This window comes from Cajanus cajan, chromosome 10, assembly GCF_000230855.2.
Source record: "Cajanus cajan strain Asha chromosome 10, NIPB_CcT2T_4, whole genome shotgun sequence".
Lineage (NCBI taxonomy): Eukaryota > Viridiplantae > Streptophyta > Magnoliopsida > Fabales > Fabaceae > Cajanus > Cajanus cajan.
In genome coordinates, this window is record NC_138526.1 from 17,446,521 (window position 1) to 17,462,105 (window position 15,585).

Consider the following 15,585-nt stretch of genomic DNA (forward strand, 5'->3'; position numbering starts at 1 on the left):
TGTGGGGTTGACACGATCGCACCCAACTTGTTGAGGGAGGGCCTTCCGAGAAGGATATTGTATGACGTGTTGGCGTGCACAACCACGTACTTCACCGGGATGTCTCGAGCTTCGGCTCCATCGAAGCAGAAGCGAGTGGATAACTTGATGTACCCTTTGGTTTGGACACGTTCACCGGAGAATCCAACCAATGACTCATTGTAGGGAATCAACTCGGCCTCTAGGATGCCGAGCCGTTTGAAGGTGTTCCAGTAGAGGATATCGGCCGAGCTTCCCTGATCGACCAACGTCTTTCGAACAATGCAGTTGTGGATATCAACGCTGATAACCATGGGGTCATCTTGATCGAGATCGATGCCTTTAAAGTTGGCCTCGGTGAATGTGATGGTCGGCATCCTTCGTTGAGTGCGTTCAACTGCGTGCACAGCTCTGACGGCTCGGAGGTGTCTCTTTTATGCCGAAGAGGTAGAACCACTGCCTGCGAATCCACCGGCAATGGTGTTGATGACTCTTCGGGGCTGGGGAGTCGGGTCGTCTTCCTTCCGGCCCCTCGACCGGCTCCGTTCCCTGTAGGGGTGCCTGTCGGACCTGTCTTGGTCAGGCTGATCTCTACGATGTCGTCAGTCATCGTATCTAGGAGAACGAGGTCGTCGACAAAACATTGAAGCTGGCCTTATTTGATTAAGTCCTCAATTTTGTCCTTCAAGGTCGCACACTCGTTAGTCGAGTAGCCCCTATTACGATGATACTTGTAAGACTTGGTAGTGTCGGCACGAGGAGGAGTCGCAGCTCGCTTCGGCACTGCCAGGACCTCCGAAGCAAGTGCTTGGTCCAAGACAGTCGATCGGCTAGTATTCAGCGGAGTATAATGAGAGTACCTCGGTCCTCGCACAGGCTTGTCTCTTGGGACGAGGTCCTTGGGACAGTTACGGTAAGAGCTTTCGGCCGCTTCTCAACCTTGGTCGCTACCTCCGCCCTGGCCTGATTACGAAATTCCGCAAGTTCTTCCATCTGCATGTATTTGTCGGCGCGACATCTCAACTCTTCCATGTCAGACGGGGGTTTCTTGCAGATGCTGTTAGCAAATGGTCCCGGCTTCAGAGCTGTAGTCAAATGATGAAGGGCGACAACTGGATTGAGGTCTCGGATTTCAAGAGCCGCTTTGTTGAATCGGCTCATGAAGGTCCGAAGGGATTCCTTCTTCTCTTGTCTTATGCTCACCAACGCAAGGGAGGTTAGTTGGTGAGGTCGGCTGGTGGCGAACTGGATGGTGAACTGGGACGCTAGGGTGTTAAAATAGTCGATCGAGTTGGCCGGGAGACGGGTGAACCAACTCAATGCTTTTCCCTTTAAAGATGTTGGAAAAATCCGGCATAAGGCGGCGTCGTTGGTAGTGCTGAGAGTGACTTGGGTCAAAAAGATGTCGACATGCTCGTCCGGGTCGATGGGTCCGTCATACTTTTCTAACAGGAGGGACTTCCAATGGTCGAGGAGGGAGGATTGCATGATGTTAGGGGTGAAAGGGTGTCGGTGTGCTCTGGTCGGCAGGGCGTACGCGGGTCGGCCGGTTACTTGGGCAGCCGAGGCGTGGTTCCTCGGGGCGACAGTGGAAGTGTGAGGGAGAGAAGTATGATGTCCGAGCGAGTGGAACGACCCCTAGGTGTGAGCCGGCTTGGAGGGTTTCCACGTGGGATCTTTGTTTTGGTTTTTCAAGGCGATGTCCTCTTCCCTCAAGGCAGCCATCTCGCGAGCATCTTTCTCTCGCTGCTGCTTCATGGTGGCCATTTCCTCCTTCAGTTGTCGTACCATCTCGGCCATGTTGGTCTCATCAACCGTCTCGGCATTGTCAGCCTCGGATTGGTGCTCATCTTCGGATCGGTGGTCTTCAGTTTGTGTTCTCCTTGTCTTGGCCATGATGTCTCTTCGAAACAGTACTCAGTCCTTCTTCTTCAAAAGCTACCGGTTCGGCCCCACGGTGGGCGCCAAAATGTACCTGTCTGAGGGTACACTCGTAATCTTCAGGTGGATAGAAGGCCGAACGGGAGCTCTAGGTGGATACTTCAGAGGAGGGAGGTACCTGCAAAAGGCACTCCGACGCTCAAGTCAGGACAAACACGAATCTCTAGGGTAAATAATTGAATAGTGACATACCTCGTTACGTGTGACCTATTTATAATACTTGACGTGGGCCTGAACATGATGGGCCTTCTCTGACACTTACCAAATTAGGTAATACGATGTTAATCGGCGGGTTATGCCTTAATTGTGCTTTGTCCCTTGTTAATCACGATCATCATTCTAATTATTCTCTGTTGACCTTCGGTCGAGCCGATACCGACGGCTAAGACGTCATCTCCGACCGAGCCGATAGGGGATGGATGTGGTTCTCAGTCCCTTACCGAGTCGGAGTGATATCTGAGCTGTGTCGATATATGATAAGATATGACGTGCCAGTCCACGTGGCCGATAGGATCCTTCCGGTACAATTTTATTTTTATTTGATTAAATAAGCAAATGACATAATATTATTAAAAGATATAATTGGTTACAAGTGTAAAAAACTGACAATGTATAAGTGATTAACTCTTTTATATATAATATAAATAATTTCATATCCAATTTAAATAAAAGTCATTAGACATTACAAAAATAAAGAATAAGTATGATATAAAAGTTATTTTTTGTTAGTTAATAAATTATGAATAAATTTTTTCTCCTAGTATAAAAATATACAATAATATTATACGATATTATTCAAATACTTATTACTATTACTCAACATGACTTATACTATTATTTATCATCTTTGTTGTTTATCACCATTATTGTCAAAAATCAATCATTATATTATTTTTGTAATAATCCAATTTCGTCCAAAAAAAATGTTAATTAAAATTAAAAGAAAATCATTAAAAGTTAATTAAAAAATACAAAATTTATTAGTTATTAAAAGTTGAAATTAAAATAGAAGAAAAAATTTATAAGAAAAGGAGGGAAAAAGTATGATGTTGGTATTTTGAGTTTGTGCCAAAGTTTGTTTGGAAGTGTTAGTTTTGGCATACCATTTTGGTATAGAGAAGCAGGCTTTGTCTCCTCCATGGTTGTGCAGAACAGCAAAGATGGTTTCTGAATACTTTGACTTTTTGAGCCTCTCACAACTCACTGCCACCATGTAACACTTGCTTTGGCAGACCTTCACTGCATAGCAACCATTTTTTCTTATATTTTTTTTTTTTACAAATGTTTTAGCTTTAACTTTTAATGATTGGAATGTTATCTTTTTATGTTTATTTACTAGATTGTTACTATTTTTTTTGTTGCGTTGAGAAGTTATATATGGGACCTCGACTTTTCAATATATTATTTTTAATTAATAAAAATATATTTACAATTTAATAAATATTTTTTTTTAAAATATTAAAATGCAGATTAAAATAAAATAATCTATTATATTTATTAAATTATTTAAACATATAATATATTTTAAAAAATATTAAAATAATATATAGTTACTTTTTATTTATGTTTTCTATGGTTATCATAAAAATTAAATTTTGTGTAATTTTATTAATGCGAATGAGATATTTTTTAATCAAATAATTATTCACACTCGTATTTTTATGTTTGTTAATATAATAGTATTACTTTCAAATCTTGAATTGTTTCTAAAAAAAAATATTTAAAATGATTTTCAAAAATTGTAAAAGAATTATTTTTTTTACTAACTCTTTTAATGTTATATTAGGGTCATTAGTTTTTATTGACTCTTGTTTTTATCTAGAAGTTATTTAAGTATAAATTATATTAAAAAGTGCAATGGAAAAAGTAATTAAAAAAATATCAATGTTAAAGATGATCACTACTTTTACAATTTTTTATTTCGCAGAGGATTGTGACAAGGACGAGTTTGTCTTAAATATCATGTATGATTGTTTTCATCATCACCAATTTATTGATTTTGCAACGCAGATTTGGGGCAATCATCAACATAAGCAACAAAAGTATTTCTTATTAAAGATAAGATTCATGTCGGTTAAAAATGGAACATTGTTAGGATATATATTTTGCAATATGTTGCGGTTGACTATGACGAACCAACATTTATACCAAATAAATTATTAACAAATTTTTCTATTATTGATATGAAAGAGTGTTGATAATTGCCATGAGTTACAACAAATGAATTATTGTGATTTCCAACCATCATTTTGCATATCATCGGTAATAACGGGGCTAGGATTAGAGTTTTATTTTGTTGTGATACTCTTATTGTGCTGACATCTCTATTGGTATTTGTTCCTGTGTTAGGATACACACTCCAATTATCCTTGTTGTAGTAGGTCGGGTCTTGGGTCTCGGTCTTCTCGTTCAATCCGGGCGGTCCGAAGCGAGAGAGGGGGGGTGCCTGCAAAGACACTCCAACGCTTAAGTAAGTACTCGGCGTAATAAATGCGGTAGGTCAAAAGTAGTTGCGTACCTCTCAGGAGTTCTATTTATAGGTGTTCGTGTTGGGCCGTGATTATGGGTTGGGCCCCGGGAAATTAGGGGATTGATCCGAAGTTTATGCTAATTAATTTACTTGTAATTAAGCCTGGTAATGACGTTGACCTTGGCCGACCGTACCGACAAGTTCTGTACGTTCGTGTGGGGTCGGCGGTGTCGGGTACTCGGCGGGTTCGGGTACGCAAAGCGTTCGGATTGCTCGTCCTGTTCGGCACCATACGATATACAACCCCCCCAGCGTCGAGGATAGAAAAGACGAAGACGGTAAAGAAAACTTAGCCATTGAACGCCTGGCTTTCGGGTAGGTCGGCCTTATTTCTCGCGAGTCTTGAATTCGGGGGGGGGGGGGGGTTTAATCTCCTGAAGTAACGCCGCACCGAGCTGTGTCGATGAGCCGAACCCTCCTTGGATTACGCGTTGTGAAATCGACGCGTGGACTCCGGTGGAGGGCTCCTAGAGTTGACAAGGTGGCCTGGAAATCATGCCGAGATTTCTGATAGAAGCGACCTGAAAATGCTCAAATTTGAGGTCGTGCCGTGGCCTTTTTAGATGTTGGGGGCCGATACCGAGGCCGCCGAGTTGAGTGGGCCTCAAATGTTGGAATTAATTGTTGTGCCGAGACCTCATTATGTGTTGAAGGTCATGCCGAGGTTGAAACGAATGTGACTTGCCACGTGGGCCTTGGCGGTTATGGGCCCAACGGTTATTTAATCTGGACCGTTGGATGTTCTAGATCGAACGGTCCCGGTCTTGCTGAGGCTTTTCACCTTCCCCGTTTACCTCACCTATAAATAGGGGGAGGGGGTGTGAGAATTTACTTGCTGTAAATTCTCCGAGCTCTCTCGCAATCAGATTCGACCGAGCTAACCGAGTAAGGTAAATTTTGTATTCGTTATTTTTTAGCAATAAATGGATAGGGGATATTCCTCAGCAATGAGTTGGACGTCCTCGGAGAGTTCGGACACTAATTCAAGTAGAGGGGGGTCGGGGTCAAGTGAGATATCTAGGCTGCCGCCTCTGCAGTGCGAGGTAGTGTTTCCTTCCGACCGCCCCGAGCCAGAAGATAGTGGGGATGAGGTGGTTGAGATCTCGGCACCGCCGAATCTAGGTATAGCCCTGGCGCGAGCTGTCGAAGTTGACAAGAGGGGGGTGAGCTTGGTCGGGGTAGGGCCTGCCGACGTGGAGATTCAGGGGGGTGTAAGGGAAGTGGTCGGTGGTGATCGAGGTAAACGTAAGGTCATCTCAAGACCTAAGCCGAGAGCGAGGATTGATTATGGCTCTCTGGAGATGTCGGGGTATGAATGGGTAGACGGAGAGGTCGGCATATATTTCTCCAAGTGGTCTGACCAAGCCATGCTAGACACCTTTGTTTCTTTGGAGAAGTGTTTTGGCAGTGGAGACGGAGAATTTCCTTTGCTTGCCGAGGCGTGTGAGGACGATGGGCCGAACACTGATTTCGTCTTTCTGGAACCAGGTGACGACGAGGCCGACTACTTCTACGCCTACATGTGCTGGTTCGAAGATCTCGGGGTCCAATTGCCATTTGATGATTTCCAGATGGGTGTGCTCCGAGTGCTTAATGTTGCGCCGACCCAATTACATCCGAATGCCTGGGCGGCAATGCAGGCATTCCGAAACCTCTGTCTATGCTTAGGACTCACGCCTCGGCCGTTGGCGTTTCTATATTTTTATACGTGTCGGCCGAGTAAACCGGTGAAGTGGGTATCGTTGTCTCGGGTGCCGAAGCGTGGGTTTCTTCAAGCCTTCACCTCGTCTTACAAAGGGTTTAAGAGTGGGTTTTTTAAGGTTCGTTGGGGGTCAGACATGAGAGATTGTTTCTATGATCGCGAAAACACTCCCCTATTCCCCTTCTACTGGACGAGGCGTCCGACTCGTTACGAGGCTATATCAAAATCAAAACTCCCTGCCGAGGACATAGAGATTGTAGAACTCCTCGACCAACTGCCGAAGGAACTACCCGTCCGAAGCCTCCTGGATATTTTCGAGACGTCTCATTTTGAGATGGTCTTGCTAGGTATGTACCTTAGGCTTCGGTAATGTAGCACCGTTTTTAATTGATGTTAAAATTTGCTTTGTTGTAGGATTGATGGCCGGAGGCAAACTTGACGTGGTCGCGATGCTCGCCAAGAGGGCGAAGGAAGCAAAGGAGAGCGGGAAGGTGCCGCCGGCAAGGTCGGCCCTCAAGGCACAACGAGACAAGCCTCCTCACGTCCTGATTCCAGCGTCCGATCCCAAAAAGAAAGGGGGGTCGTCTAGGGTTCGGGCGGCCGAACAAAACCTTGAGTCGGAACGACCGAGCACTTCCTCCAAGCGGCCGAAGCAGCTATCACTGGATCAAACAGGGTGTGGGGCCTTCGCCATTCCTGCTGTTGTTGCGGGGTCCAACTTCCTAGCTTCGGACGTGCAGGTCGAGAACTTGGTCAGTCTCGACGTTACTACCGGGGGAGGACTTCAATACTTGGAGGGGATGTCAACGGAGGCCGAGTACAAGCTATTCTGTGAGCTTGATGCTCGGACTTCCCTTGTGGCCAAGCATGTGATGATGAGGTCGGCTGTCTCGGCAGAGAGGCTCCAAAGCCGTTTGAAAGATGCTGAGGCGACGGTGAAAGATGCCTTGAGTGCTAATGCCAAGGCCACTGAATCGGCTGAGGAATTGAAGAAAGCCGCCGATGCGTATCGCAGGGAGGCCGATGACTTGAAGCTGACCGTGCAAAAGATGAAGGTCGACGCCGCCGCTGCTGCAAACGTGATCGCCCGGCTTAAGGAGTCGGCTGCGCAGTTCGAGGCCGAGGCCACCGAGCAAATTCTCTCTCAACGTGACGCCGGCTTCCATCATGCTGTTCGGCAGGCTTATCACTTTTGCGACGTCCCGGCTGACTTTCAATTTGATGTTAGTCGGGACTTCTTGGGTGGCAAGTTTATGAGCTACGCCGAGTTCCCCCAAGGAGCCGAGCCAGATGCCGAGGCCCCGCGCCAGAATATGTCTAGTCGGGCCCCGGTGCAATCAACTGGGGAAGATGACCAAATAATTGATGTCGTTGGAGACGGGACCCCGGTGGAGCCGGCGGTTGAATAGGATCGGCTTGTATAGCCTGCTAGGTTTAGGGATTACTTGTAATTTGGCCGGTAGCGCCTTTTGTTAGCTCGGCCTTAGGTGTCGGGGGTGTAGGCTGATTTAATTTTTTGTAAGTAGTCATTTTGATCGGCACTGATTAATAGAAATTTATTTCAAGTTGATGAACCGAACGCGCCTCAACCGAGGGTTTTTTCACAACGCGATAGAAACAAAACTTGTGCGAGCGACCGGCTCAATCTGCCATTATTAATAATGAGAGTGCATTTGAATGCTAAGTTAAAATGAATCGGCCTCGGCTTAACCTAGGGTTTTCCCTTTTTCAACTCGGTGGAAATGAAAACTTTTCGAGAGGTCGGCTTAATCGGCCATAATTAATAATGGGACTTCGTTTGGATGCTGTTAAAATGAATCGGCCTCGGGTTAACCGAGGGTTTTCTTTGTGAGAGGTCGGTTAGGTCGGCCATAAGTGATGCCACCGCCATGTATGGTGCGTAGCGGGTTCTTGTTCTACTTACGCGAGTAGGAGGTAGCTCGGCCAAATTGTGATGGGCCCGACCCATTGGGAGTCGGGGCGTTATGTTGGGTTTGGATACTGGTGGTATGCTACTCGGCCTAGATGCGTTCTTAACCGAGGGGGTACTCGGCAGGAAAACCTGTCGGGCTCGGTAGAACGTCGAAGTGGTCGGCCGAGGGATGCTCGGCGTTGGTGCGTGAGTAATGTTTGGCCCAGGTGCATCCTTAGCCGAGGAGGGTACTCGGCAGGGAAACCTGTCGGGCTCGGTGGAACATCGAAGTGGTCGGCCGAGGGATGCTCGGCTTTGGTGCGTGAGTAACGTTTGGCCCAGGTGCATCCTTAGCCGAGGAGGGTACTCGGCAGGGAAACCTGTCGGGTTCGGGTACGCAAAGCGTTCGGCTTGCTCGTCCTGTTCGGCAACATATGCATAATATTGGATGAGGAAAGATAATGAAATAAGTTTTTTATTAATTAAGTGCCTCGTTAAAAATCTTGCCGACCCAAAACCCTCCTTAGGGACAAAAGAGTCGGTCAAGGAAAAGAGTGCACTAGTACATCAGCTGTAATACATCTTGAGGTGAGTTGAGTTCCAAGTTCTAGGGATAAGCTTTCCGGACAGGTGCTCCAGCTTGAATGCTCCGTTATTCAGGTTGTGTCGGACTCGGAAGGGCCCATCCCAGTTTGGGGCGAGCTTCCCTTGCTTCGGATCTTTCCTCGCTTCGCCTGTGGCTCTCCAAACGAGATCTCCTTCTCGGAATGCCCGAGGCTTCACCTTGCTGTCGAACCTTCTCTTGTATCGTTGTTTGGTGGCCTCGGCCACAACCAGTGCTCGGTCTCGAACCTCCTCTATCGCGTCTAGGTTTGTTCGGAGTTCGACTTCGTTGTTTGCCTCATCAAAGTGGGTTCGGCGGAATGACGGTTCCCCGATTTCCACTGGGATCATCGCATCGGAACCATAAGCCATGCGAAAAGGGGTCTCCTGCGTAGTCGATTGGGGGGTACATCGGTATGCCCAGAGCACCTCGGGTAGTTGCTCGGCCCATGCTCCCTTTGCCTCCCCTAGCCGTTTCTTTAATTCAGCCAGGATGACCTTGTTGGTCGACTCGGCCTGCCCATTTGTTTGTGGGTGTTCCACCGAGGTAAACTTGTGTTGTACTCCTAGGCCAGCCAGGAACTCGTTGAGTTTTCGATCGGTGAATTGAAGGCCATTGTCGGTCACTAGCGTGTGAGGGACGCCGAAGCGATGACGTTTTTCCATAGGAATTTTTGAACCTGGAGGGCGGAGATGCATGCCAGGGGTTCGGTCTCAATCCACTTGGTAAACAAATCCACGACTACGATGAGGAACTTGCATTGTCCCTTGGCGATCGGAAATGGTCCTAGTATGTCGGCTCCTCAGGTAGCGAATGGCCATGCGGGGGGAATGCAATGTAGTTGCTCGGCCGGCTGGTGGATTAGGTTCCCATGCTTCTGACACGGTAGACACTTCTTCACATACGTTGCACAGTCGGTGCTCATGGTCGGCCAGTAGTATCCGGCCCGTAAGAGCTTGGAGACAGTTGTCCTTGCTCCTGAGTGCAGGCCGCAGATTCCCTCGTGCACCTCTCTCGTCACATAATCGGCTTCATGGAGGTCGAGACATTTTAGCAGCGGGGTAGAGAAACCACGTTTGTACAGTTGCCCGGCAATGATAGTATATCTACTGGCTTGGGTTCGCAAACGTTTGGCCTCGGCTGGATCGTCTGGTGTGACCCCGTCAATGATGAAAGCTTTGATTTCGGCTTGCCAGTCTGGGGGATCTTTCGGTGCGGTGTGGTCGGCATCGACATTTGCTATCAACTCCGTGTCAACACTGGGGTGGTCGATCTCCTGTTGGATGATGGTTCTCAAGTGACCTGGTTTTTTGGTTGTGGCTAGCCTAGCCAACCGGTCGTCTCGAGTGTTGTTCTCTCGTGGGATGTGCTCGACCGACACCTCCTGGAAGTTTGACTTCAGCCCTTGATAAGTGTGGTAGTATTTCATCATCACGTGGTCCTTGACCTGGAAATTACCACCTACTTGTTCGGCCACAACCTTAGAATCGGTCAGACATTTGATTCTCGTCGCGCCCATGTCTTCGGCTAATCTGAGCCCGGCTATCAGGGCTTCGTACTCGGCCTGATTGTTGGAGGCTTTGAATCGAAAACGCAGGGATTGCTCCAAAGTAATGCCCTTCGACCCCTCTAAGATTACACCTGCTCCGCTCCCCTGGCTGTTTGAGGAGCCGTCCACGTGGAGGGTCCACCATTGTTCTTCGAAGTGGCCGTGGGGGTGTAACTCGTTCACGAAGTCGGCCAGGCATTGCGCTTTGATCGGCCCTCTCGGCTTGTATGCAATGTCAAATTGCGAGAGTTCGACAATCCATGCCATCATCCTCCCAGCGAGTTCGGGTTTTCCTAGGACTTTAGAAACCGGGCAATCGGTGTGCACGACCATTCGGTGGCTCTGAAAGTAGTGTCTCAAACGTCGGGAGGTATGTACCAATCCGAGAGCGACTTTTTCAATAAGTTGGTATCAGGTCTCGGAATCCTGAAGAAGTCGGCTAACGAAATAGACGGGAACCTGAGAGCCTCCCTTTTCTTGTACCAGAACCGAGCTGATTGCTTCGTCTGATACGGCTAAGTATACCAACAGCGGATCCAAACGGTCCGGTCTCGTCAGGGTCGGAGGGGTCGCCAAAGCTGTTTTCAGTGCCGCGAAGGCCTCTTCACATGATTCGTTCCAGGCGAAAGTCGACGCCTTTTTCAAGAGCTTTGTCATCGGACTGATTTTGTCGCCTAGCCGAGGGAGGAATCGGGACAGGGCAACCAGTCTTCCAGAGAGGCGCTGCAATTCTTTCAGGCTGCTCGGGCTCCGCATATCTATTACAGCTTGGCATTTGTCTCGGTTAGCTTCTATGCCTCTCGATGATAGCATAAAGCCGAGAAATTTACCTCCCTTAACCCCGAAAGTGCACTTCTCGGGGTTGAGTCGCATGTTATGTTTACGCAATGCTCCGAATGCTTCGGCGAGGTCGGCCGCGTGATCTTCCATGGAGTTAGATTTCACCACCATATGGTCCACATAAATCTCGATGTTGCGGCCGATTTGATCTCGGAATACCTTGTCCATCAACCTCTGATAGGTTGCCCCAGCGTTCTTCAACCCGAACGGCATTACCTTGTAACAAAAATTGGCGCTTTCGGTGATGAACACCGTTTTTTCCTCGTCGGCCGGGTGCATTTTTATTTGGTTATAGCCTGAATATGCATCCAAGAAGCTGAAGATTGCGTGCCCTGACGCACCGTCTACAAGCCGATCAATACAAGGGAGCGGGTATGCATCCTTCGGGCAGGCTTTATTGAGGTCGATGTAGTCGGTACACATTCTCCATTTGCCATTTGACTTCTTGACCAGAACTACATTTGCCAGCCACGTGGTGTAGGTAACTTCTCGGATGAACTTTGCTTGCAATAGTTTTTGCACCTCAACATTTGCAGCCCTTCGTTTCTCGTCTCCCATTTTCCTTTTCTTTTGGGCTATCGGTCGGGCGTCTCGGCACACTGCTAATCGGTGACACAAGAAACCAGGGTCTATCCCAGGCATGTCTGATGCCGTCCAAGCAAACAAGTCTTTGTTGTCTCGGACAGTTTGCCTGACTCGGTTTGCATCAGTTTCGCTCAACTGGGATCCTATTTGGGTGATTTGTTTGGGTGATTGGCCGAGCTGGAAAGGGACGAGGTCTTCGGCGGCCTCAATTCGTTCCACTTCCCCTAAACGAGGATCGAGGTCGATGCTCTCGGCTGTCTCCTGTCTAACCACGTTTACCCTTCTTGCTGTCGCGGGTGGCTCGGCCAGAGGTTGCACCTTCAGGCTAGAGAGGTAACACTCCCTTGCAGTTTTTTGGTCGGCATGCACGGTGATCACCTCCTGCTTATCCCTCGATGGAAATTTCATGCACAGGTGGGGGGTCGAAACAATGGCCCCCAACGTGTTGATCGAGGGTCGGCCCAGTAGAACATTGTACGACGTGTTGGCGTGTACCACGATGTATCGGATCTTGATCTCTCGGGAAGTCTTTTGGTCGAACCCGAAACGGGTATACAGGTCGATGCACCCTCTCGTCATCACTCTTTCGCCAGAAAAACCGACCAGGGGTTCGTGATATGGCTCTAAGCTCTCCTCGGGAATCCCTAGCTGCACAAAAGTATTCCAGTACAAGATGTCGGCGGAGCTCCCTTGGTCGACCAGGGTTTTCTTCACGATGCAGTTGTGTATCTCGACTAAAATCACCATAGGGTCGTCTTGGATGAGGTCGACACCACGAAAGTCTCGGTCCGAGAATGTGATGGTCGGCATCCTCAGTGCTTTCTGTTGGTTCACGGTATTCACATCTCGGACTGCTCGGAGGTGCCGCTTTCTAGCCGAAGAGGTGGAGCCTCCTCCGGCGAAACCCCCGGCGATCGTGTTTATTATCTTTCTCGGCCGAGTGTTGTCTTCTCTTGAATTTCGTGAATGGTCCTTCCTTTCGGCCGAACGGGACCTGTGACGTCGATCCCTTGGTGGTGACGTTCGCCGACTGTATTCTTCGTCTCTCCCTCTTGGTCGGTGGTCTTGCGGTGAGACAAAGTTCTTCAGGTGACCTTGCTTGATAAGGTCCTCAAGCTTGTCCTTTAGCGCCGAGCATTCTTCCGTCGAGTGCCCCCGGTTTCGGTGGAATCGGCATGCTTTCGCCTTGTCCGCCCTTGGGGGCGTGTTCGCTCTTTTCGGAATTATCAAGATTTCCGACGAGAGGGCTTGCTCCAATACCTTAGCCCTGCTAGCGTTGAGGGGAGTGTACGTTGTGTAACGAGGTCCTCTCGGGGGGCGGGAATTTGAGGGGTCGGCATTGATCTTTTTTGTTGGTTCCCGGCTAGATTTCTTCCGGTTGTAATTCTCCTCGGCTCTAGCTTGATTTCTTGTTTCGGCCAACTCTTCCATTTGCATGTATTTTTCAGCTCGGCGTCGGAGATCATTCATGTCCACAGGTGGCTTTTTGCATAAGCTATTGACGAATGGTCCCGGCCTGAGGGCAGTGCTCAACCGATCCAGCGCCACGGCTGGGTTGAGATCACCGATCTCCATGGCAATCCTGTTGAACCGGTCCATGAAACATCTCAGACTCTCTTTCTTCTCCTGACGCACTCCCGCTAAAGCCAACGAGGTCGTCCTGTACGGCTTGCTCGTCGCAAATTGCAAAGTGAACTGGGATGACAACTCGCCAAACGAGTCGATGGAAGAGTTCGGCAACCTGGTGAACCAGTTTAGAGCTCTTCCTTTCAGTGAGGTGGGAAATATTCGGCACAGGGCCGAGTCGTCTTGGGTGGAGAGAGTTGCCTGCGTCAGGAAAACATTTAGGTGTTCGTCGGGGTCGGAAGTTCCGTCATATTTCTCAATTGGGAGGTTTTTCCAATGATCCATGAGGGTTGTTTCCATTATTCTCCGTGAAAAGGGATGTCTTAGGGAATGGACGGTGGTTTCGGCCCTGTTGGCTATCAATGAGGTGCTCGGCATTCGAGTTACCGGCTCAGTCGGGGCGTGATAGGCAGATTCTTCCACGGCTGTGGGGGTGGACGGCACACAAGTTTGGTTCAGGTTCCGGAGTTCGGCATTCTGCCGCCGTAACTCGGCTAGCTCCCGGGCGTCGGCTTCTCTTTGCCTGCGTATGGTGGCCATTTCTTCCCGCGACGCGCGGAGGTCGTCTTGTAAATTTGGTTGGGTTTGATCAGTATTCGGCTAGACCTGCTGTATCACGGGTTCCGGTTGAGTTTGGGGCATTCCGTACGGGTAACGCTCTTGGTTAGTCATGGCGGGATTGGCTTCGGTATTAACGTTGTGAGTCGGTTGGGTCGTTGTTGATTGTCCTTTGCGGGTCACTACCATATCTCGGTCTCAGTCGTAGAGTTAAGAAAGGGGCTGAAAACGTCTCTTCAGCCCCACGGTGGGCGCCAAATGTTCCTGTGTTAGGATACACACTCCAATTATCCTTGTTGTAGTAGGTCGGGTCTTGGGTCTCGGTCTTCTCGTTCAATCCGGGCGGTCCGAAGCGAGAGAGGGGGGGTGCCTGCAAAGACACTCCAACGCTCAAGTAAGTACTCGGCGTAATAAATGCGGTAGGTCAAAAGTAGTTGCGTACCTCTCAGGAGTTCTATTTATAGGTGTTCGTGTTGGGCCGTGATTATGGGTTGGGCCCCGGGAAATTAGGGGACTGATCCGAAGTTTATGCTAATTAATTTACTTGTAATTAAGCCTGGTAATGACGTTGACCTTGGCCGACCGTACCGACAAGTTCTGTACGTTCGTGTGGGGTCGGCGGTGTCGGGTACTCGGCGGGTTCGGGTACGCAAAGCGTTTGGATTGCTCGTCCTGTTCGGCACCATACGGTATAGTATTTGTAATATTTAACCAACATCAATATTTTCTACAACTCATGAATCTTGTAATTGTAGGGACATTGACAAATAACAACTTGTATTTTATCTATATCATACCATATATCCATTTGTATGCTATAAATGACTATCGACATGTTGTTTTACTGCAACGTTTTGTTGCAAAATAGAATTATATAGTAATAAAAAAAATTGAAAGCGTACCTGAAAATGAATCAATGCTTCCTGTAGCTTGAATTAGATGCTCACCCTGATAAAATGGCCCAAAAGATTATGTGAAAGTTTTAAAAAAAAAAATAGTTAAAAAATAGGCACGAAATTAAATGAGACGAGTCCATGTGTTTTCTTCATATTTTCATCATGACTCATAATTACTTTGTTCATTGGTGGCATCTTCTAATCATAGTTAACTAACTAAATCTTAACTCATAATTGCTTAGATAGTTCAAGAACAGGCCAGGAAGTTCGTTGCAAATAGATTTTATTTTGTATATATTTAGGTATTGATCCAAAAAAAAAATTTTAAAATTATTTTAAATTCAAATTAATAGTATATTGTCAAGTCACATTATTATATTTTTTAAAATTTTAATAAACTTCTCTAAACATCACAGAAATCACTCCCTAATTCTTATAAGATGTAGTTATGTCTATGGTGCTGCTCTTGTTCTTTTCTGCTTATTTCGGACTCCATTTATAGCTCATCTTCTTGATTGCATTCAGCTATGGAGCCATTGCATGATTTTTTAATATAAAACGCGAAAGCTTTTATGAGAAATTAAACTAATCACAATTTTTAGTTTATTACGTTATCAATTTTCTCATCAGAATGTTTTCAAGAATATTATTCTTTAGAAATGCAATTATACGCTTTAAAACAAATATCTCCTTTAAAAACACATTTTGAAAGACTTATTTTGAGAAATTGATTTCAAGGACTTAAAATATATCGACTCCGAAATAAACAAATTCTCAATCTAGTGTAAACACACCTAAAAAAATTTGTTTAACAAAACAAGGGT

General features: G+C 47.3%; 2 protein-coding genes across 2 annotated transcripts; both read right to left on the reverse strand.

The window, feature by feature from the left end:
* Positions 1-9,509: 9,509 nt before the first annotated feature.
* LOC145952346 (uncharacterized) lies at positions 9,510-10,589 on the reverse strand. Its single transcript, XM_083064693.1, has one exon. The coding sequence runs from the start codon at positions 10,587-10,589 to the stop codon at positions 9,510-9,512; it is 1,080 nt and encodes a 359-aa protein (XP_082920819.1).
* A 78-nt stretch (positions 10,590-10,667) lies between these two features.
* On the reverse strand, positions 10,668-13,847 carry LOC145952347 (uncharacterized). Its single transcript, XM_083064694.1, has one exon. It carries the CDS (start codon positions 13,845-13,847, stop codon positions 10,668-10,670), a length of 3,180 nt encoding a protein of 1,059 aa, XP_082920820.1.
* Between the last annotated feature and the right edge of the window lie 1,738 nt (positions 13,848-15,585).